The following is a 21,945-nucleotide window of genomic DNA, read 5'->3' as shown; positions in this document are numbered from 1 at the left end:
GAAACCACACCCACCCCGGCCACGCCCCTGTCGGCCAGGCCCCGGCCACAGGGAGGCCTCCTCCTTCCTGCCCGACACCCACCCTTAGGGGGAGACCCTGGCAGGGGCCCTGCTCACAGCCCAGGGGGATGCCTACAAGACCTGGGCAGGGGGCTTCCCTTCCCTGGCCTTTGCTCCTCAACAAAATGGAGAGAATAAGACCTCCCTTGATAAGTGTAGTGAAGCAAGAAGGGTGCACTTAACGATAATAAACTTCAGCACCGCCACGGAGGGCACCAAGCGCCAGCTCTGGCCGTCCGAGAGGAGCGCTCCCCGTGTGCCCCCCAGGTAACCTCTCCAAGTCCGCTGTTTACATCGGCCCAGAGCGAAGTGGCCGTGGGGACGCAGACAACGTAAGACTCGGGGTAGCCAGGGGGCCCCAGCCCAGCCCTTGGGGGCCTGCAGACCCCACCCGACCTGGGCCCTCAACCCACCCCGAGGGCCTGCAGACCCCCCTCAGCACCTCCCGGGGGGCACAGGGCACCCTGAACGGCCACTGCATCCCCCCAGGATGCAAGGGGCAGGGCCTTCTCCCTGTCTCCCAGAGCTATGGGAGGACACCTTCTGGCCACACGTGGCGTCACCACCGCCCCGTCGGTGCCCCCCAGTGCCAGCCCCGCCGGCCCCCTCACCGGACTCCAGCGCCAAGCCCTCGGGCCCCAGGGCCATGGTGGCCGGTCCGGCGGCCCGTGTGGCCCCAGCCTGGGCAGCGGGGCCTCGGGGCACCCAGGCCCCGGCTTCCTCCTTGGCAGGCAGGCGGGCGGCCGGCTCCGGAAGGGGTTTGCACAAGGGCTTACATCAGCCCCCAGCTCTTCCTGCCCCGGGCCTGCCCCTGCCCCGGCTTGTGAAACCCGCCCAGCGGCACCCCAGGCCCGGCAGGGCGTTGGGGCCCGGATGCCACCAACGGCTCTCGCCTGCCACAGTGTTCAACGGCGCCCCAAACTGCCTCCCCTGGGGGCCCCTGGCCTGGAGACGCAGGCGAGCCTGTGTTCCCCACTCCCCCAGAGCAGCATGCAACTCTGTGAGACGGGCTCGCCAGCCCCAGGACGCTGGCGTTTATTTGCACAACTGCAGTGTCCCCACCCGCTTTCCCAGTGACACCCCTGAAGCAGAGGATCAGATCTCAGAGCCCACAGGAGATAATCCCAGCTGCCACCTCCTTTTCCACCTGGACCCTGCGCTCATTCCCACCTCAGGGGGCCTCCCCGGGGCCTCAGAGAAGCCCTCTGCCCAGGACAACCTGGCAATGGAGATGCCATGAGCCCAGGGGAGGATGCCCTCCCTGCGAGCGGGCCTGAGGGCTCTCCAGGGGCGCCCAAGGCCTGGCACAGAGCAGGCATCAACTCTTGGCCTAAAGGGGCCGCGTTGTATGTACTCTGCTCAGGGCCAAAGCAGACGGACCCATGTCAGGGTTGGGAGGGAAGGCACACACAGCCCAGACCCCCGAGGATACACGTGCCAGCCCAGGCCTCCCGCCTGGTCCCCCTGGGGTGGGAGTCGGGCAGCTGACCCCCACCCCAGCCCCACGAGCATCTCCAGACTGCCTCTGAGCTCCGCACACACACCCTCAGCGCTACCTTCAGCTCTCCTCAGAGTCTAGGCACGCGTCTTCCACTCCTCACATCCACCCCCGGGGATACAGCCATAGCCGCCTGGGTTCCCCGAAAAGGGTGGGGGGGCCCCCCAGGGCTCCGGAGGGGGGCCAGTGAGAGTCAAACAAGAGCCCACCGACTCCACGAGAAATCCTCCAGCACAGCCTGCAGTGGGGAGCTGGGGGCAGTCTCCACCCCTCTCATCACAGAGTGAGGTTGAGGGGGGCCTGGTCCCCCTGCCTGGTCCCCGGCCTCTGTGCCACCTGCCCACCCACGCAAGCATCTTAACTCCAGGCCCATGGAACACACAGGGCGCCCATCATGAAGAATCATCATTCACAATCAGAAAGGGAAACCCAACCCAATTCCAGCGGACCCCAGGCTTCACGAAGATGCTCAGAGTCTCCTCCCAGGCCTTCCACGGGGCACAGAGCCCTGGGCCGGGGGCGAGCCAGGGCTGAACCAGAGCCCTGCAGCCCACACCCCCTCCTACAGGGCGGCCACGAGTGGCCCCCAGGACCCCCATGGTAGAGCCTTCCCGCTGGCCGGCCCGCCACCCTGGACAGACCAGGGCCTGGCCAACCAGTGACACCCGCCGGCCCGTGACCCGCAGGACCTGCGCCTGTTTTGGATCTTTGCTGGACACTCAGGAGCCACCGAGCCCTTGAAACACGTGGCTGATGAGACTGAAGAACTTCATCTTCAATTTTATTAAATTTTAATTAATTTAGACTTAATTTAGCCACAGCCTGGGTGGAAGGCTTCCTCCTTGCCGGAAACCGGAGCAGGCCAGGCCCCCACCAGAACAGGGCGTGATAGCGGGGCCCCCAGGAGACAGTCAAAGACGAACCCTGGCCCGCACACCCAGGGCTTTGGGACTCTGCCTTTACCCGCCCCCCCTCCAGACTGAAGAGCAGGGTGACAGGAATCTCGCCCCCTCCAAGGGGTGATGCAGACTAAATGAGTTCATATTTGCAAAATACTTTCATGAAGTGCCTCATTATTTATAGTTACACAACCTGTGGCACTTTTGAACTGTGGTGCTGGAGAAGACCCTTGAGAGTCCCTTGGACTGCAAGGAGATCCAACCCGCCAATCCTAAAGAATCAGTCCTGAATACTCATTGGAAGGACTGATACTCAAGCTGAAGCTCCAATGCTTTGGCCACCTGATACGAAGATCTGACTCACTGGAAAAGACCCTGATGCTGGGAAAGACTGAAGGCGGGAGGAGAAGGAGACGACAGAGGATGAGATGGTTGGATGGTATCACTGAGTAGATGGGCATAAGTCTGAGCAAGCTCTGGGAGTTGGTGATAGACAGGGAAGCCTGGTGTGCTGCAGCCCATGGGGTCACAAAGAATCAGACTTAGCAGCTGAAGAGCAACAACCTGGGGTTCAGAGAAGGCCAGCAACTGCTCAAGGTCAGGGTCCAACGGTGAAGACTCAGTGTTCCCAAGGCAGGGATGCCCAGGCTGCATCCCTAGTCAGATAACTAGGTCCCACATGCCGCAACTCAGACCCAGAGCAGCCAAATAAACATTAAAACAAAAAGCTCAGGGTCTGAGCAGAACCACCACCTCTACCCAAATTCCATCTGTCATTCCTTAAAATAAAATTTTAATTCTGAAACTCAAGAGAACTGGTGATTGCCCCTTACGAATGCACTAACTGCCACGAAGGCTTCCCCAGTGGCGCAGTGGTACAGAGCCCGCCTGCCGACGCAGGAGATGCAAGAGACGTGTTGTTCAGTCCCTGGGCTGGGAAGATCCCCTGGAGGAGGAAATAGCAGCCCATACCAGTATTCTTGCCTGGAGAATCCCATGGACAGGGGAGCCTGGCAGGCTGCCATCCACAGGGTCGCAGAGTCGAACATGACTGAAGGACTGAACACACACACACACAGCTACCACTGAACCACACACTCCCAAGTCGTGAATGGCATACTGCGTGAATTTCACCTCAATTTTGAAACACACACACACACACAAGCTCCTTCTCTCTGCCTCTGAATCCCTCCCTGGGTCTCCCCGACCCCACTGCCCAGGGTGCCTCAAGGCTCAGGGTTCCCCAGACGGGCACCTTTCCATCCTGGCACACCCTCCCACAGACCTGAAAGTATAGGAATCTCATTACACCCATTTTACAGACTAAGAAACTGAGGCTCAGAGAGATGATCCAGCATCACCAAGCCTGGGCAGTCAAGTCCCGCGGGTGATGCTGCAAGCACTCCGCACACCAAGGCCTCAGCTCAGGAGTCCCACCCAGCTGTACCCCGAGGGAGGAAGCCCCCCACACACGCGCAGGGCCTGGCCCTCGGAGGTCTTCTCTTGTCCCCAGTGAGAGAGGAGGACATCCCGGGGGCGAGAAAGGAGACACCAAGGCCTGGCTATGGGGCAAAGCGCTCCTGCCGCTGCCTGGGGAAGGGGTCTGGGGTCCCTGTGGAATGTTAGCAGCAGGGAGCTGGGCACTCCACCCAGCCTCAGTGCCCCCAACCCCATCTGTGTGCCCTCCAGCCCTGAGCTAACAGGCCCGCCCCTCGCTGGGACCCACCACCATCCCAGCCCTTCCCACCCCAGGCCATGCCCCATGGGAACACAGCAGAGAGCCACGAGTAGGGGGTGCGGGCCAGCCTGTTCTCCGCCATCGCGAGCCCCTGCTTATCAACACCCTGAACACAGGGCGGGCTTCAGGGCTTTGCAAGTCAAGACTGGCCCAGGTCACCAGGAGACAGAACTCGAATCCTGAAAAGATGCTTGCTTCTTCCCGTCACAGCTCAGGCAGGGCGGCTCCTGGATGCTCAGGGCTGGGGAACAAGACCATCAGGATGCACCCGTTAAGGGGCTGCACGGTACTCACCTGCCAGCAGTCCCCAGAGAGGACGCCAGTGAGGCCACCTGAGCCGGCCAGTGGGACCGTGCCCCTGAGATGCATGGAGTCCCTGGGGATCCTTCCAGAAGCTGACTATATCAGCATCTGACTATGTAAGTGACTATAAGCTGACTATATAAGTGACTATTCAGGCACCTGAAGTCCTGGCTGGTGGGGACAGGGAGGGGACTCAAGGAGATCATGGTGGGTACAAAGGTCTGGGAAACAGAGCTGGGCTCAGAGGACTTTATCATAGCCTAGACTGGAACATGGACCAGCAAAGCCCCACGGCCCCAGGGCCTTTGCACAGCAGCCTGGAATCCATTCCTCCTTCCGGATAGAGTTATCTGTTTACTCCCATCTGTCCATACAGTCATCCCTTCTCTTACAGTCTAGGTGATGCAACCCACCCCGCCCCCTCCACCCCCTTTCCTGAATTATTTTTTCCACCATGCTTATCACCACTTATCAGACCACATCCAAGCTAGTTCCTTCTTTACTGTAGTCCCTTGTTTATTGTCCCTCTCCACCCACCGAACAGGAGTGGAAAAGCAGGCTTTTCTTGAAAGGGCCAGATAACTAAAACTTCAGGCATTGCAGGCCTATTCTGCCTGCCTGACAATACTTAAAAAGGACTGGGCTTTGTCCCAATAAAACTTTATTTACAAAAACCAGGAGATGGGCTGGATTTGGCTGCAGTTTGCAGACCCATGCATTACAGTGAAGGTTTACTCCATCCTGGAACCTCCTCCAGGTCCCCCCCCAACTGTACACAGTAGGTGCTCAATTAATATTTATGGGTGGGAGGGATGGGCAAGGTCATGATAAGCAAGGACTGAATGAAGGACGCAGAGACTTTCTCGGGTCCCACTTTACAGCCAGAAGACAGTTTCCACCCTTCATTTCATTCTCTCTCTGAGCCACCCCCCAACCCTACCATCAATTCTGGGGGGTGGGGAGGATTCTTATCCCTTTTATAGAGGAAGAAATAGGCTCTGACCTGGAAATCTACACTTTTCCACTCAGCCACACCACCCAGACTCAAGACCCTGTTTTCATCTTTTTACTCATCAAGAACCCTCCCCAACCAAACAAAGAACAAACATGTTTTTCTTCCCCCTTCCTATCTTAAAAGGTTTTGGCCTCGAAAAGGAAACTACATCCCTTAAAGATGTCACCAAAGGCTATCAGAACATCTCATGAGCACAATCCGATCAGGGTTATCACCAAAAAAAGAGTCCATTCTAGCCCAGAGCATGGACATGTGACTTAGCTGTTTCTATGACAGCGAGGAAAATAGTTCGAGGACCCTCTGGATAAAACGACCTTCAGACTCCCATTCACTCCAAGAGACTTCTGGAATATCTAGGCGGGAGAAAGGGTTAATGCTCTGTCTTATAAAGAGCCTTATCATTCAGTAAGAACCCCGAGCAACTCACAGATGAAGAACAATAAATAACATCAGAATTCAGGTAAAAGCATCGCTATCGAGACAGGATGACATCATATTTATGTACCAAATCAGCATATTTTTGGTTCAGTTGTGGGGAGGGTGAGGGTGGAGGGGAGCAGCCCAGGGGGAGTAAGGAGGGAGCCAACATCCTCAGCTTTCGGAAATAAATCAACAAATTACCAAAAGCCTGGACCCATTTCAGGGGGTCCCTCCTGAGAATGCCCACTGCAGCCAAACTGACCCAGAGATCTAAAGCAATCCCGACCCACGTCTCAGCGGGGAAGGGGGATGTGCCGGGTGGGGAAGGACGGAAACTGAACACCTGTCTCCAGAGTGACACAGGAATTAAAAGCGGGGCGAAGACTTGTACAGATTCCTGCATACCCATGTTTATAGGAACATTATTCATAACAGCCAAAAGGTGGAAGCGACTCGAGGGTCTATCAGATTAAAAATTTTTTTAATGTTAAAAATGTGCTCTATCTTTATTCAGCCTTAAAAACAAAGGAAATTCTGACACCTGACGCAAGGTGGATGAACCCTGAAGACAGGATGCTAAGCGAAATAAGTCAGACACAGAAGGGCAAATATTGTTACCAGCATTGCACGTCTAGGAGGTCCCTGGAGGAGTCAAACTCACGGAGACAGGAAGTCGAAGGGTGGGTGCCAGGCGCTGGGGGAGGCGGCCTGGGAGTTAGTGTTTAAGGGGGAGTTTCTGTTCCGGACGAGAATGCCCTAGAGACGGTCATTCAACGGTGTGAAAGCACTTAATGCCACCGAACTGTCCACGTAAAAATGGTTAGAATGCGACGCGTACGTTACATGCATTTTACTAAAGAGAAAGTGACACAGAGACACACAGTCAAGAACCAAGGCCACGCTGCCTTCCAGATGAAGAAAACGGGGGAGGGCTTCTTGCTCATTCGTGTCCAACTCTGCGACCCCAAGGAGAATCAGGTTATCAGACGCCAACAATGCAGCCGTTCCGGCTGTGGGAGTGTGGGTAGGGAGAAACAGGACCAGGGGGACAGGAAACAGGCCCACGAGGTGGAGAAAGGCAGTCTTTTCAATAAACACTGCTGAGCTCCTTGGCCACCCATCGGGAAAAGCCTTGAATCCCGACACCCTCCTTCACACCATACATAAAAACCCACTCCAGGAGCACTGCAGACCTACACATGAAGGGCACAAGCTTCAGAAGAAAACACTGGGAAACTCCTTCGTGGATCAAGGGCAACCAAGGCTTTCTTAAAGACCCCATAGAAAGCAGAGACCATGAAGATAAGACCAATAATACTGAAGTATATGAAAATTAGGAACATCTATTCGTCACGTCACACTACTGGATGAATGAAAACGTGAACCACCTCGTGGAAAAAGACCTGTGCCCTGGGATTTCCCCTGTGGTCCAGTGGTTAAGACTTCACCTCCAATGCAGAGGGTACAGGTTTGATCCCTGGTTGGGGAACTAAGATCCCTCATACCTCTTGGCCAAAAAACCAGGACATAAAACAGAAGCAATTATTATAACAAATTCCATAAAGACTTTAATAATTGTCCACAAAAAAAAAAAAGACCTGTGCCCCCAAGGAAGGGCTTGTATATATAAAGAGCACCTGCAAATCAATAAGCAAAAGACAGACAACTCAATGTAAAAACTGGCAAGATTCAACAAAAGGATGGCAAATAAGGACGTCCAAGTTAGCAATAACTCCTCAAGGTACTCAGCCTCTTAAACCATGGAGGACGTGTAAACGAAAACTTCTACATACCCACCAGAAGAGTTAATATGTCAGAAAAGTTAAAATGGACAGACAACATTAAAAATACACAACCTGAGGGGACATAAATTATTAGTACAACCATTCTCAAACAGTTTGGCAGACTCTAGACACCTTTCTGATGCAGTTACGCCCTCGCAGGTATGTGGAGAAAAGATTGCAAGTTGGAATTCAGAGATCTTCCCCACTAGTAATCGCCAAAACTGGGAAATAACCCAAATTCCAACGATGAGCTGGATAAACTGTGATGATGTCATAGGAGGGAACCCATTCGGCAAGAGACCAGGGCAGGATAAAGCTCACGACCTCACACAGACGAGAACACACCATATGCTTCCACAAATGTGAAGGGCACCGAGACACAACTCGGAGAGCTGGAGGTTTCAGGCGCAGCAAGGGTCACCTTGGGACAGGGTGACGGGGCAGGACGCCTGGGTTTCTTCCTTAATCTGGTTCCGTCGGTGAAAAAACTAACTGAAACTGTACATTTATGATCTCTGCTTATTTCTATGTCCCTTAAGCCCCAGTTTAAAAATATCCTTTAAAAAATGGAGGGCAGAGGGCGGATCTGAACACAAGTGTGCAAAGTGTTACCCCCTGAGTAATTTCCATGGAACTCTGACATGGACAGAACTTGCAAAACCCAAAAGAAATAAATAAAAATGACCCCCAAAAGGAAAAGGGGAAGTGAAAGAAAAAATTTTTTCATACCCACTACCTCTGCTAAGCCCCTGGCTCTCTGGCCAGAGAGCTCAGGTCTGGCCCCCAGATCCCACACTTCCTGGCTGTGTGACCTTGGGGAGGGGACACAACCTCTCTGAACCAAACTTTCCTCCAAAGTAAAACGGGGAGTCCCCCAGTGGACTAGTGGCTCCAGGCGGTCACTGCCGGCCTGGGTCCAATCCCAGGTCGGGACACAGATCCCGCAGGTTGTGCTGTGTGATTAACAATAATCGTGCAAAGCTCTCCCCTTTAAGACATGAAATTAGAAGTGAAGCAGGGCGGGCAGGCAGAAAAGGAGGGAATCTGCGACAGGCCGTGCCTGGCTCCTCTATCCGGTGTCATTCCCCTTTCCTGGAGGAAGGTGACCCCAGACAGACCAGCAAGGCGAGGGTCAGAGCGAGTAGTGGGGTGCTTACCTTGCACATTCTTGCCCCTGTGACTGGCCCACAGCACCTGTGGCCACGGTCGACGTCCCCAGGCTCCCATCCCTAAGGTAACCGGCTGAGAATCGTGTTTCTCCTCTAACCTAAGCAGAGGCTCAGAAGCCACGAGATCAACCTGCCCCGCCCCCTCTAGGTGGGGAGGGGTCCGGCTGGGCCTGAGGGCTGGCCTGAGGGAGGCAGGAGGGGCTTTATTCATCCAGCTCCCCGGATCCAGCCTCCCTCCCCTCCAGCTGGAGCCCACCACGACCCCCAGACGGTCAGATCCCGACAGGCACCTTTTAGTCACCCAAGACCTCCCAGCCCCTCCCCAGCAAGAGAAGGGCGATCTGGGTGTAACCCCAGCGCCCCCCCAGCCCAGAACCAGCCCCCGACCCCTGGAGGCTAGGCCTTTGCCTAGCTCCCACTAGACGCCCAAAGTAGAGGCTCAAATCTAAATAAAGGGAATCCCCAGGCAGGCCGGAGTGGTCAAGGTCTCAGCCCGGCCAATGATATGCAAATGAATCCACCCCAGCCTCGCCCCAGGGCTCCAGACGTTCCCAATTCGAAAGCAATTACAGAGGATTTCCCCATTGATTTCTCTTCCCCCCCCCCCCCCCCCCCCAACTCAAACGGAGAGGAAGTAAGGGTAGGAATAGAGGGAGGGCGTTCTAGGAACCGTGGGGGCGTCTGTCCCAGCGGGGAAGGCGGAGACAGACAGGGACCGGGTCTCTTGGGCACCCAGGACAGGGGGCTGGCTCCCACAGAGACCGAGCAGGACAAATTCTGTCCCAGGCTCTTCCCTGGCCATCCAGTAGTTAGGACTTCCGCGCTTCTCCAGCAGGAGGCAGGGATTCAGTATCAGATTGGGGAACCGAGATGCCTCAAGCTGCACAGCACAGCGCTCCCACCTCCAAAAAAAAAAAAAAAAACAATCCCCTCCCGAATGCTGGAAGGTCACAAAAATAACAGTAACACGGTTTAAAAAAGGGAACATGTTGATCACTAGGGAGCCCTTGAGGGGCTTGGCTAGATTCTCAGGGCTGGTGTGGGGACCAAAACGCAAACTCAACCAGAGTACCACCCTTTATCCTTGAAATATACACTCAGTTCTTGGAAGAGCGGCGGCCAGTGTTAAATTCCCTGCAGCCAGTTAGGGCTCCTGCCTGGGAGACGGAGAAAGACAAAAGTTCCACAAAGGTCAACAAGTCCCACACTTGGATCCCAATCCATCAGCTTGTTAGCATTGCTTCCTTTTTTTTTTTAAGATGTACGCTTTCTAAAATATTTTGTTTATGTGGCTCTTCCGGGACTTAAGTTACCAGAATCGTCTATCTTCATTGTGCCGTGCAGCATCTAATCCCCTGACCAGGGATCAAACCCAGACCCCCTGCATTGGGAGCTCAGAGTGTTAACCAATGGACCACCAGGGAAGCTTGGAGTCCATGTGCTTGACTATTATGTGATTTTAAGTACTTGTAAAAGGGAAGACTAAAAGTTCACATACAAAGAACAAGAATCAGAATAACATCACACCCTCAAAAAGTTGCACTGGAAGTTAGGACGTGGCATTGTAATTCCTTCAAATGATTTCCAAACTGCCAGTCAAGTGTGAGGGTAGAGTAAAGGCATTTTCAGGTATATGAGGCCTCAATAAAATGTGCATTCCGTGTGCCCTTTCATAGAATGCAACCGCAAGTTATGCTGCAGCAAAACAAGGAAATAAAGCAGAAAAAAGGGAGGAATGAAAATCAGGAAACAGGAGATGCAACACGGCACAAAGGGACAATGAGTTTGAACAGACCTAAGCCCCAGGCAAACCAGACTAGAGCAGAAAGAAAAAGTGCAGAAAGGAAATCCCCAAGAAAAGAAAGAGGCAGTTCATCCAACAGATTTAACCAAATGAAAAGTACACCAAGAAATGAGAAGACAGAGATTCTAAGAAATCCCTGCAAATGAGGGGTTTGGGGGGGGGGGGTGCAATTAATAACTCAAGGAAATAAAGAAATGAATTTTATTATACCACTTGACTCAAATACCAACAATATTTACAAACCCAAAGCCATCATAATAACACTGCTGCTGCTGCTGCTAAGTCGCTTCAAGTCGTATTCAACTCTATGCGACCCCAGAGACGGCAGCACACCAGGCTCCCACGTCCCTGGGATTCTCCAGGCAAGAACACTGGAGTGGGTTGCCATTTCCTTCTCCAGTGCATGAAAGTGAAAAGTGAAAGTGAAGTCGCTCAGTCGTGTCCGACTCCTAGTGACCCCATGGACTGCAGCCCACCAGGCTCCTCCATCCATGAGATTTTTCAAGCAAGAGTGCTGGAGTGAGGTGCCATTGCCTTCTCCGAATAATAACACTGGTTTAAACAAAATTGTATTTCACAAATATTGAGAGGAGAGAGGAAGCAGAAATGGAGGTGGGGAGAGGACGAGGCAACAAAACAATAGACATTTACTACGTGCTTATTATTTCCCAGATACTGTTCTAATGCTTTACAGGTATTAACGATTCATGATGCAGATACTAATTATTATCCTCATTTCACAGATGAGAAAACCAAGGCAGGAGAGGCAAAGACACTCGACTTTGGTCTCATGCCAATATTAATAAATGGGAGTCCGAAAAGAAACTTGAGACAGTCTATGCAAAATCCTCATCTTCCATAGGAGTCAGTAAAGAATCTCAAACTCTAAAAAATAACCAGCAGTAGAAGCAGGTTATTACACAGAAATATGGATGAAAAGGCCAAAAGAAATAGCCAAGAGAATTAAAAGGGGGCACCAGGAATGGAGAGACAGGAGGCAAGAGATTGCTGGTTCTCTTTATAATCCTAACAACACTATATGACTTTTTTTTTCAATATTTATTTGGCTGCACCAGGTCTTAGCTGCAGGACTCAGGATGTTCTCTCTTCTCTGAGGCATGAGGGACCTTTCTAGTTACGTCATGCCAATTCCTAGTTGTGCAACACAGGATCTTAGTTCCCTGAACAGGGATCAAACCCCGGCCCCCTGCCTTGGGAGCACAAAGTCTTAACCGCGGGACCACCACGGAAATTCCCCCATCTGACTTTTAAAAGGACACCTAACCTTTACTCTACAGTTTATACCAAGCATAATGCAGAAGTATATGCTTCTCCTGGGTGAATTTTATACGATGCAAAGTATTCCTCAATACAAATACAAGGAAAAAAAAACAATTTAAGATACATGCACAATTAGATACTACTACTGACTCACCAGAATGAATAGAATTGAAAGCAACTGACAGTCTCACGGGCTGGGAAGACAGGGAATGGACTGTACAACGGTGCAACCATTGGAAAGCTCACCAATACAAAAGCTGAAGCTACACACTCTGTGACTCACCAATTCCAGGTCTAGATACTATATATATATATATATATATATATATATATATATACTATATATATATATATATATATATCCAAAGAAATGTGCACATATCTATATGGGCTAAAAGACCATGCTCATACAATACCAGCACTATTCATAGTAAATGGTGCAAAGAAAATAAATGTCCATCAACAGAGGAGTGAGTGAACTTCGCTGTATTCACGTAGTGGGATACTAGGTAATAACCAGAAATCAATGACTGCCTCACGCCGCAGATATGGGCGACTCTTACACACCCAGTGTGAGTGAAAAGAGACAGAGAGCAAAAGGTCAGATTTCATTTACAGCAAGTTCAAACACAGGTAAAACTAAGGTACAGAAATGAGCCTGGGGGTTGGGGTGGGGAGTGACCGGAAGAGCACAGAGAGAACCCTCTGAATATAGGGACCTTGGGCTGGCTGGTGGTGACGTCACCCATTTGTAGGATTTGTGAAAGAACAAGTACTGACCTTTCGAGACTGAAGCGTTTTACAGAATGTTCACTACACCCAAAGATGAGAATAATAAAAATGATGGGTTCCAGATGGGACCCTGGAGTCTAAGGAGCCTATGGACCATCCAGAGGGGCCAACAACATCCTAGAGGCCCTCAGAGAGGACCAGACTAGAGCCAGGGATTCACGGTGAATGACATATTTTAATTGCAGCAATCACTTCTACTGCCAGTTCTGCAGAGGGCTATTTGTGTGCTAGACACTTCAGGGCCACTAAATGAACCCATTTCATAGATAAGAAAACCGAGGCTTAGAGTCATCACCCAGCAGTCCCTAAGCCCTCCAGCCTTCAGCAGTTATCTGGAGATTGCGGACAGAGCCCCAGCTGGTGTATGGAGACCCAGCCCATAACACAATTATTCATGACAGTGTGGGAAGCAGGTTTTTCACTCTGAGCTAAGGGTCCATCTCTTCGTTACCTGGGATGCAGATGGTAAATGCATTCGAAGCCTGCAGAGGCAGTGAGCTTTCATGATCCCCACTAAATGGCCTTGACTTCCTCCAAAGTCAAATGCCAGGCCTCTTCGAGCAGCTGGTGCAGCAAGGATCCTAACCCTGGGGGAGCCAAGGCTGACCACTGGCCAGGGCCCCCCTGCCCTGAAGCCCCTGGGCAGGCCTATGGCCTGTGCCCTCCAAAGTTGGGCTGGGAAGCGAAGGACAGGGGAGGTTCATGACAAGACCCCAAGTGACCAAAGAGAGGGCTTAAGGGACCTGGTGGCAGGTCAGTAAGATCAGACTGCAGACTGGTCCACACCAGGAGCCAAGCGCGCCCGGAGCTGGCCACGTTCAAATCAAGAATGCTCCATCACCGCCATCTCCTCAAATCCACTCCCCCCAATTCCTGCAAAAGCAGCACCAACCAAAAACCCTGTTCTGTTGTCCTCCTTATCAGCCCTTCTACATCTATCTCCGAGGCCCCGCCTTCCCAAGGAACCACACCCCAGCCCTCCCCTCCAGCCCCCCTCCAGCCCCGCTCCCTGGTGTCCATCATCATCCTGATAGCCTCCTCATCACTGACAAGTCCCCAGCTTCTCTCCCTTCTACCAGCCTCCAGCAATCCAGACTAACTTTGTTAAACGCCTCCCTGGAAACAATTTCAAAGGAAAATCTGAAGTAGTACAGCGAACAAACAGTCCAACTGCCCTATGACCTCCCTGAAGTTCAGCAACTGTGAATCGCTTTCTCACCCGACGTCGACGTGTTATCTGAAGTCATCTGACTTATCATCTCCCACATCTAAACATTTTAGATGGTTTTTTTTTCCCTCTTCCTGAGCCATTCCTGAGCCTAAGCTGCAGACCTCACACCCCCTGCCCCTGAAAGTCTCCCCTCTGAAGAGCAAGGCCGCTCTCTTACATAATCACAGTACGACTTCATGAAACGTGATCCTGACTGGGTGCTATCAGCTAATCTACAGTTCATATTCCAATTTCGTCAACTGCCCCAGTGATGTCCTTTAGAGCAATTTCTTCCCTGATCCAAGATCCAATCGAGGGCCACACAGGGCCTACTGCTGTCAGTTTTTTTTCACCTCCTCTAACCAGGAACAGTCCTCAGCCTTCATCTTGCCGTCCACAACGTGTTTTGTTTAAGAGTCCAGACTGGTTCCATAAAATGTCCCTCAATTTGAGTCACTCCCTCCATTTAAAACCCTCCACTGCCTTCTCACTCCTCACAGTTTGAAATTCCAAGACCTCATTACTGGCCTTCAGGGACCTGCAGGGTCCCATCCCCTCCCCTTCCCCTCCTCCCACTCCTACCCCCCCCCCCCCCCCCCCACCCCCCACCAAGCTCCGGCTATTCTCAGGGCTCCAGCCAGTCACCACTCTGGCCAAAAAGAGACCCTTGGCATTTCCCTTCCTTCACAGCCTCTATCTCTCATTAAAATGACTTCCTTGGCGGACTTATGTTTACTGCCTGGCCCCCGCACACTAAGACGGGAGATCCAATGACACCAAAGACTTCTGTGTTTGGTCACCACGGAGCCCCAGGGCCAGAGCTGTGCCTGGCACGCAGAAGGGCCTTGGAAATCCCTCTGCAGAACAAATGAACAAGTGCAGAAAGAAGAAAGCGTGGGGTTGAGAGCTAAAGAACCAGGAGGCTCAGAGAGCAGGAGGGGAGAGCTGCAGAGGCCCTTCCAGATTCTAGAACCTCCCTCGGGCCTCCCTTGGGCCTCTGCCCAGAGGAGGATGCACCCAGCAAATCTCCCTTATCTTGGGGATCGCATCACTCCACCAGCCAGTCCCACTGATTAAGCTTTTTAAATCAATCCCAGTAGGCCGACAGGCTGGATTCCAGAGATAGAGCTGATCAGACCCTGGAGAAGGCCCACGGCCAGCTATTGTCCACCGGTCAGTCCGAAGTGCAGGACCTGACCCTGGGTTCCTACCTTCACATTCACACAGCCTCCAGGGGCCAGGCCCGGGTGTGGGGGCAGGGAGAATAAACATCCAAACACAAAATCCTGCTAACAGCTCTTTAATTGCAATGGTGAGGAGGACTGAATCCAGGCCTCCCAAACCCAGAGCAGAGGGGCTGGCGGACCAGGTGCTTGTCACTTACTTGTCCATTTCACCAACTGCTGCGAACATTTCAGGGCTCACACACCTCACAATACTCAAGGATGTGGGGAAGAGAACTGGGACTCTTCATCCCAAGCCCCATCTATTCCTGATTTCACCTCCTCTTGAGCAGAACAAGGAGTCATCCCTCTCCCCTCAGACCTCATCACCTCCCTGAAGACCCTCACTCGCCACAACCCCGTCACTACCTGCCTGAATGGGGTCCCAGCCACCACCACCTCCTCAGCCAGGGGGCCCTTCCAGCTCTGAGCTCTCCCCACTCGGCCAGCTCCCTCTTGCCTTGGAAAGCTGGATCTACCCAGGAGTTCCCACCCACACTGGAGTCCAGAGGTAATTGGGCCTCTCTGGCTGTGTGACCCCGGGCAAATAGCTCAGCCTCTCCAGGCTTCCCAGTACAAAAATAAACAAAGATGAGGCAGATAATGCTGGCGAGACTTGGAGAGCTGACGGCCAAGAAGGTGATGCGCCCGTTGAAAGAGAAAATTTAGCACCTGCACCCCGCAAGAAGGGCGGGGACGTTCCCGGTGAAGGAATTTGTAATCCGGCCTCACCCCAAACAGTGAATGGGGAGCCGCTCCCCACTGCTGGCTAATGGGATTAGCCCTGGGCTCGCTCTGGGCATTGGCCTGGGGTCCCTAGGTTTCTGGGGTCCCTAGGTCTCAGTACGGCCACCGTACTGAGAAGGTGCGGGGAACGAGAGCCAGTGCAGCCAGCCTTCCCTCCTCGGCCGCACCGGCCTGAGCGGCGGCCCCCGCGCCCTGCCGGGGTGGCGCTTCCCGCGCCGGGCTGTTTCCTCCATGACCTCAGCCGCCGAGCACGCAGAACTCAGGCCGCTCCTAACGTACAAGGAGCCGGCACAGGCCTCTGCGGCCACCTCCCGCTGCACTTCCCCGTCCTGCCTGCCCCTTCACCAAGCCTCTTCGCCCCGTGCCTCAGTCTCCTCATCTACCTAATGGGTCTGGCTGCTGCTGCTGCTGGGCTCAGCGCGCCGGCCTGGTGTGCGCACTCAGGGGCTCCCTGGAGCAGCGGCTGTTTTCCCCCGGCTTCTGGTTAGAAGACTTGGCGGCTGCCAAGCCAGGCCCAGACTGGAGACCAGAGGCTTGCGGCGCCCTTTCCCAAGCCTCTTGGAAGGCGAGGGAAGGCCCCGCCCGTCAGAAAGACCCCGAGGTCTGATTCCAGCAGCCTTGCCACCTCCCCAGGCCGGGCCAAGCAACCCCCGGAGCGCAGACACAAAAATGACCGCGGCTTCTGGGGGCGCGCGCAAAGGGGGGCAGCCCCGGCCCTTCCTCTGGCTAGGGTCTCCCGCACCCCTCCCTGGCCCGCAGTGCACCACTTGGGAGAAAACCCTGGCCCTCACTGTGGCAGCTCTTGGGGGACACGCGCGCCCCAAGGCCACGACCCGGTTCCTTGCCCACCCCCCCACACAGACACACGCCCCCCGCAGGCAGGGATCTTTGCGCGCGCGCCCCTCCCCCGCCCGGTGCCTCACAAAGGCCCTTTGTCCCGCCGAGCCCTGGAACTCAGGTTCCTGAAAAGTTTCAAGAGAAAAATCAAAGAAAGAGGCAAAGAAAAAAAAAAGGCGAGCGCAGCGGAGGGGGCAGGGTCGGTGGGGCAAGGCCACGGCGGCGGCTGCGGCCGGAGGTGTCCCTTCCAAGACCCCAAGGCCAAGGGAGCGTCAGGGGGTCCCGAAGAACTCACAAGAGTCCTAGACTACACTTGGTGGTGGGAGAGGTGGGTTTTGTTTTGTTTTTTAAGCCAGGCACTGAAGCTGGAGGCAGCCGGAGAGCGGGGTCTGGATTTCCTGCAGCGGCCAAAGGCAGGTCTGGGGTCCCGGCCTCTCGGAGTGCCCCCACCAGACCGCAGCGGCCCAGGCAGGCTTCCCCCTCTCCCGTTCGGTCCCCACCGAGCCTGGGCAGCCCCGCTGGGGAAACGGCAGGATCCAGCGGGCATTCTCCGCCGCGCTTCCATGTCAGACCCAGGGTGTTCCCGCCGCGGATCGTGCCGGGTCGATCGGCTCCCGCGCCGCTTCCGTCCCCGAGCTTCGGGATGGCGGCCACCCAATATCTGCATCCCTGCGGCGGGGCCCGCCAGCCTTGCTGCCAGAGAATAAGGGGTCCCCATGGCCCGTGGTGCTACCCTCCTCCTGGGGTACGGGTCCTGCCACCGTTCCCCGGGGACGCGGGGTCTTCTCAAGGGCAGCCGGCCGCCCACTGAAGGCTGAGTTCCCAGTGTTGGGGGTCTCTGTTCTCTTGCCCACCACCCCCACACACACACATACACCAAGGGCCTCGACTAGCTGGAGACCCCACACGAGAGACTAGAAGCTAAGGACCAACTCCTGACGCCGGGCGCCTGAAAGGACATTTGCCAAGAAAAGCATTGCAGCTCTGGTGCAGACGTCTCCAAAGGCTGTGGAGCGGGGTTTGTTCTTTTCTCGCCCAGATTTTGAAAACTCCAGCCCAGGCTCCAACTGCAGGAGCCCCGGGTTTGGAATCGCCCCTGGTGGCTCCGATTTCGGCCGACTGGAGCGCCTCGGGAGAGCCGGACGCGCCGGGGAAGGCTACAGAGTCGAGCGCCCCTGTCCGTCAGGGCCTCCAGACTGGCCTCTGCCCCCGGCGGAGAGACCCCCTGGGCCTGACCGTACCCCGCGGTCACCCAGTGTGTCCGGGTCGGGGGAGAAGGAGGGGCCGAATCCCCAGTGCGAGCTCGGGGATGGGGGAACAGACCTGGTAGTTTCCCCGGGGCCGGCCTCCCCCGCAGGATCCCGAGGGTACGAGAGGGGGCGGGCACTGCGCTGGGCACTTACCCGGGTGCGGGTGCAGGTTGAGGCCGGCCATGTACTTTCCGGGCGGCAGCGGACCGGGCAAGCCTGAAGCGGGCAGGCGTCCGGCCGTGGCCGCGCCCACGCGGTGGCTGTCCATGGCCAGGCCGGACAGCAGCGGCGGCGGGGGGCCGTGCACGGACCGCGGGGGCCCGAAGTCTCGGCCATCCATCCTCCGCGGGAGTGCCGCGGCCAGCCCCCCACCCGGCCCGCGGGCCTCGTTCAGTGGGACCTAAAAGTTCGGCGTCGGCGTAGTCCCAGAGTCCTCTGGCGGCGGGGGCTCCGCGGCGTGCATGGCGGCGGCGGCGGCCAGCGGGGCTTGCGCTCGGCTGCGGGCCCGCGGCCCGAGGCGCACGGCCGGCCGGCGGTGGGGCCCCTCCGGGCGGCCAGGCGGAGCGGCGCGAGGCGGCGCACAAGGCGTCTTGGCGGGGAGAGGAGACGGGCCGCGGAAGAAACAGAAGGGAGGAGAAAAGAAAAAGGAGGGGGGAAAAAAGAAACAAAGTTCAGAAAGTCGTCTTGCCGTTCGGGACCAGGGGCTGCCGAAGAGGCCAGAAATGAAACCGGGAGGAACCCCTTTTCCATAAAAAGTTCAATTCCATGCTCCTCCCTTCGGCGGCTTCAGGCTCCTGCACACCCGGCTCAAAAAGTGGCCAGCCCGGACTCTACTTTGGCTGCTCACGGGTGCTCCAGAAACTGAGGAAGGCCCCTCGGCCGCGCCCGGACCGCGTCAGTACAAACCTCCGAAGTGTGTTGGATTCCTGGGCGTCACATGCTCCAGGGTTTCAAATCGTGAAACCTTCCCGTGAGCGGTGCGAAATCGCTCCCTAAACACTATGTCACTATCTGATCCGAAAAGTTTAATATTTAACCTTTGGGGGCCCTTGTCTTCCTTATCTGAGTTTGGCTTCCCTGAGCTCGCCCCGAGCCGCGGGATTAGTTTTTTTCACGACAGAAGGTACTAAGTGGGTTTCTTATTTTTAAAGAGATTCATCGCCCCCTCTCGCCACCCCACTCGGGCCACTATGAGTCGTACAGTCTAAGTCCGAGGACCCGAGACGTGGCATTCTCGGCTGAGGACTGGAAAGAATCCTTCAAAACAAGCTTTGGTTTCATTTTCCAATGCCCTGGCCTGGGAATCTTGCGGCCCGAGGACATGGCCTAGCGCGGGGGATTTGGGGGGCGTCAGAGAGGAAGGGAGGCACTCAGGGGTCTCGCTCCTACCCTAGCTTGCCCCCGACCCCAAAAATAACCTACAAAGAAAACCTTGGCGGCGCCTGCCGACCGAGGGGCGCCTCCCCCAGCGTTGGGCAAATCCCCGCGTAGTTCCAGTATAAAACTGTTTGTTTAAAAGATTTGCCGATTCCCATGGGGGCGGGAGGGGGGTCTGGGAGGCAACCCTGCCCTCGCCCTCCGTCTGCCCTCGGCAGCTCGGATTCCTGATTCCAAGAGGCCGGGGACGCTCCTACAGCGGCCGATCTCGCCAAAGCCACCGGGCTCACGGCTGCCCGCCCTGCGCCCCGCGACCGGCTGCCTCCCAGGTCCCAGATCTGCAGACCCTTTCAGCCACAACCCCCCCCCACCCCGGGGTCCTCCAGACTCCCTCCCCAAGTTTGCTAAGGGTGCTTATTTTAACCCGGTCTTGGTTACAAACACCCGCTCCCTCCCTCGCTGCCTCCCATCAGGCTCTGGTTACCAGATCCGCGTTTACTTTGGAAAAAATCTAAGATCGCCACATCCGAAGATACATGTCTTAAGGAGGCGATGAGCTTTCCGTGATTTTTTTTTAATGTTCTTTGTGTAGCTTTCCTTTAAAAGCCAGCGTTTCGGGGCATACCCCAGCGCCCCACTTTGGGGAAATCGGGGTGAAGCCCCCCGCAACACCCTTGCTCTGGTAGAGAAGCTGGTTCGGCCATCTGCGGGCTCTGCTGCGTTCTCCCTACTTTTCTCCCCCTCTTAAATGCAGTTAAAATGGCTGAATTCCGGCTTTTAATTAAAAACAGCCTATAATCGAAAACGTCTAGGCGTCCCTGGCTCCCCCGCCGCCTGCCGGGAACCGAGAAGGGAACCGACGCCCCTCGGCCGGGCTGGGCGGGCTAGAGCAAGGCTGGGGGCTCAGGCGGGTGGCCCAGGGTTCAGGGGCTCGCCCCCACCCCTCCCAGGGCGCCCCACCATGCCGGCCCTGGTCCCCCCGATTCTGTTCTCCAGAGCTGGGGAGCTGCGGGAATCCCCGGCGCACCCCGAGGGAGAGGTGGGGTGGGGGCCATCTGGATAAGTTTGGAGACCATCGTGCCCGGCCAGGGGGCAGGCGGACGGCCCGGCGGCGTACCTGGCGCGGCGGGGCTTCCAGATCCGGGCTCCGGCGACGGTGACTCCGGTGGCGGCCCCGGCTCCCGGCGCAGCTAGGCGCCCGTGCTGCCCGCCATCCCGCGGCCGCAGCTCCCCTTCGCCACCCGCAGCCGCCTCACACTTTTTGCCCGCCTTTCCTTTTTTTGGTAGAAAACCGCTCCCCGGGCCGAGCGCTCGGCGCGCCAACTCCTCCGCCCTCCCGCGGCCGGGCTCCCGCAGCCCCCGGAAAAGCCAGCTTTCCTCCCGCCGAGCTCCCCGCTTTTTAATAAAATCCAGGTAGCGCCGGTTTAAAGAATCCCAAATCTCCATATACAGCCCGGGATTGGAAAAGGTACATTACACAACCCCCCTTTCAAGTTCCTCTCGCTGGATCTAAAAAAAAAAAAAAAAAAAACCAGCGGGGGGGGGGAGGGGTGACTGGGGGAGGGGAACACTCTCCGGCGAAGAAACACGCATTGTTCCCGGGTGCCCGCCTCCCCGCCGGCCGGCCCCCGGCCGCCACCCATTGGCCGCGCGCGCCGCCCATCACGCGCATGTAAACACCCTGGCCCTCGGCCATTCCTATAAAACCAATTACGGACCAAGGGGCTCCAGCAGTTTCCAGGCTCCCCTCAGCGGGGCTGAATGATCAAAACTGGTGGTGAGAATTTTTCCCGGCCGTTTCTAGGCAGCCCTCCCCCTCCACCAGCTCGGACCCCCCCCTTCCTCCTCCTCCCTTTTCCTCCCCCCTCCCCCAGCGTCTGGGCTGAGTGATCCGAAGAGAGGAAGATGGTTGTCGCCGCAATCCTGGGCTTTGCAAGGCGCGGTTTAATGGGCCGCCTGTCAGCTTCCTGCTCGCGGGAGGAGGTGACAAGCCAAGCGAGCCGGCAAGGGCCGAGGGCCCGGCGGGCTTCGCCCCGCGCCCGGGGCCCCCCGACTCCCCACCTCCCGCGAGGCGCGCTTTCTAGAACGCGCGGTGGAAGACGCCAAAACGGACAAGGGCGGCTTTTTCCCTCCTCCCCCCACCTCGCTTTAAAACAAAGCAGCGATTCATTCCCTCTCCCCGAACAGCGCGGTTGGGTGGGATGGGCAGGCGAGAAGGCCGTTTTCCTAGCCCTGGTCTGCGGGTTCCTCCCTGAAACGCGGTGTCAGATGGTTACTGATTAATATTTTGGAGAGGCCGCGGCGGCGGGCAGCGGGTGAGTTTCTAATCTTCTAAAAGGGGTTCCTATAGAAACGCGGGCCAGGGCGCGCCCCCCGCTCGCCCCGACCGGGGCTGCGGCGCTTTGCCTCGCGCCCCTCCCCAAAGGCTCTCTTTGCGTGGGCGCTCCCCTCCCTTTCTCTCTCCCCCCGACCAAAAAAAAAAAAAAAATCAGAGCAGAAAAAAGGATTAGATCGGCTGAGCGCGAACTGACTCCCTCT

At 55.9% G+C, this 21,945-nt stretch overlaps 1 protein-coding gene across 7 annotated transcripts in view; it reads right to left on the bottom strand.

Annotated features, from left to right (window-relative positions):
* Window positions 1-20,918, bottom strand: part of TNRC18 (trinucleotide repeat containing 18) — an 81,020-nt gene extending 60,102 nt beyond the window's left edge. For 5 of the 7 annotated variants that reach the window (XM_027961631.3, XM_060405734.1, XM_060405733.1 and 2 more), the window contains exon 1: window positions 18,184-18,396. In XM_027961631.3, the coding sequence (XP_027817432.2) occupies window positions 18,184-18,370 (187 nt within the window). In that variant the 5' untranslated portion in view covers window positions 18,371-18,396. Of the gene's footprint in view, window positions 1-671 lie in introns of all 7 variants that reach the window. The other 2 variants (XM_060405735.1, XM_060405737.1) reach the window with 2 other exon arrangements.
* Between the last annotated feature and the right edge of the window lie 1,027 nt (window positions 20,919-21,945).

The sequence above is a fragment of the Ovis aries genome, chromosome 24 (genome assembly GCF_016772045.2).
Source record: "Ovis aries strain OAR_USU_Benz2616 breed Rambouillet chromosome 24, ARS-UI_Ramb_v3.0, whole genome shotgun sequence".
NCBI classification, from domain to species: Eukaryota; Metazoa; Chordata; class Mammalia; order Artiodactyla; family Bovidae; genus Ovis; species Ovis aries.
Note: the sequence above shows the minus strand (reverse complement) of the source record. Positions and strands in the feature narration are given on the sequence as shown.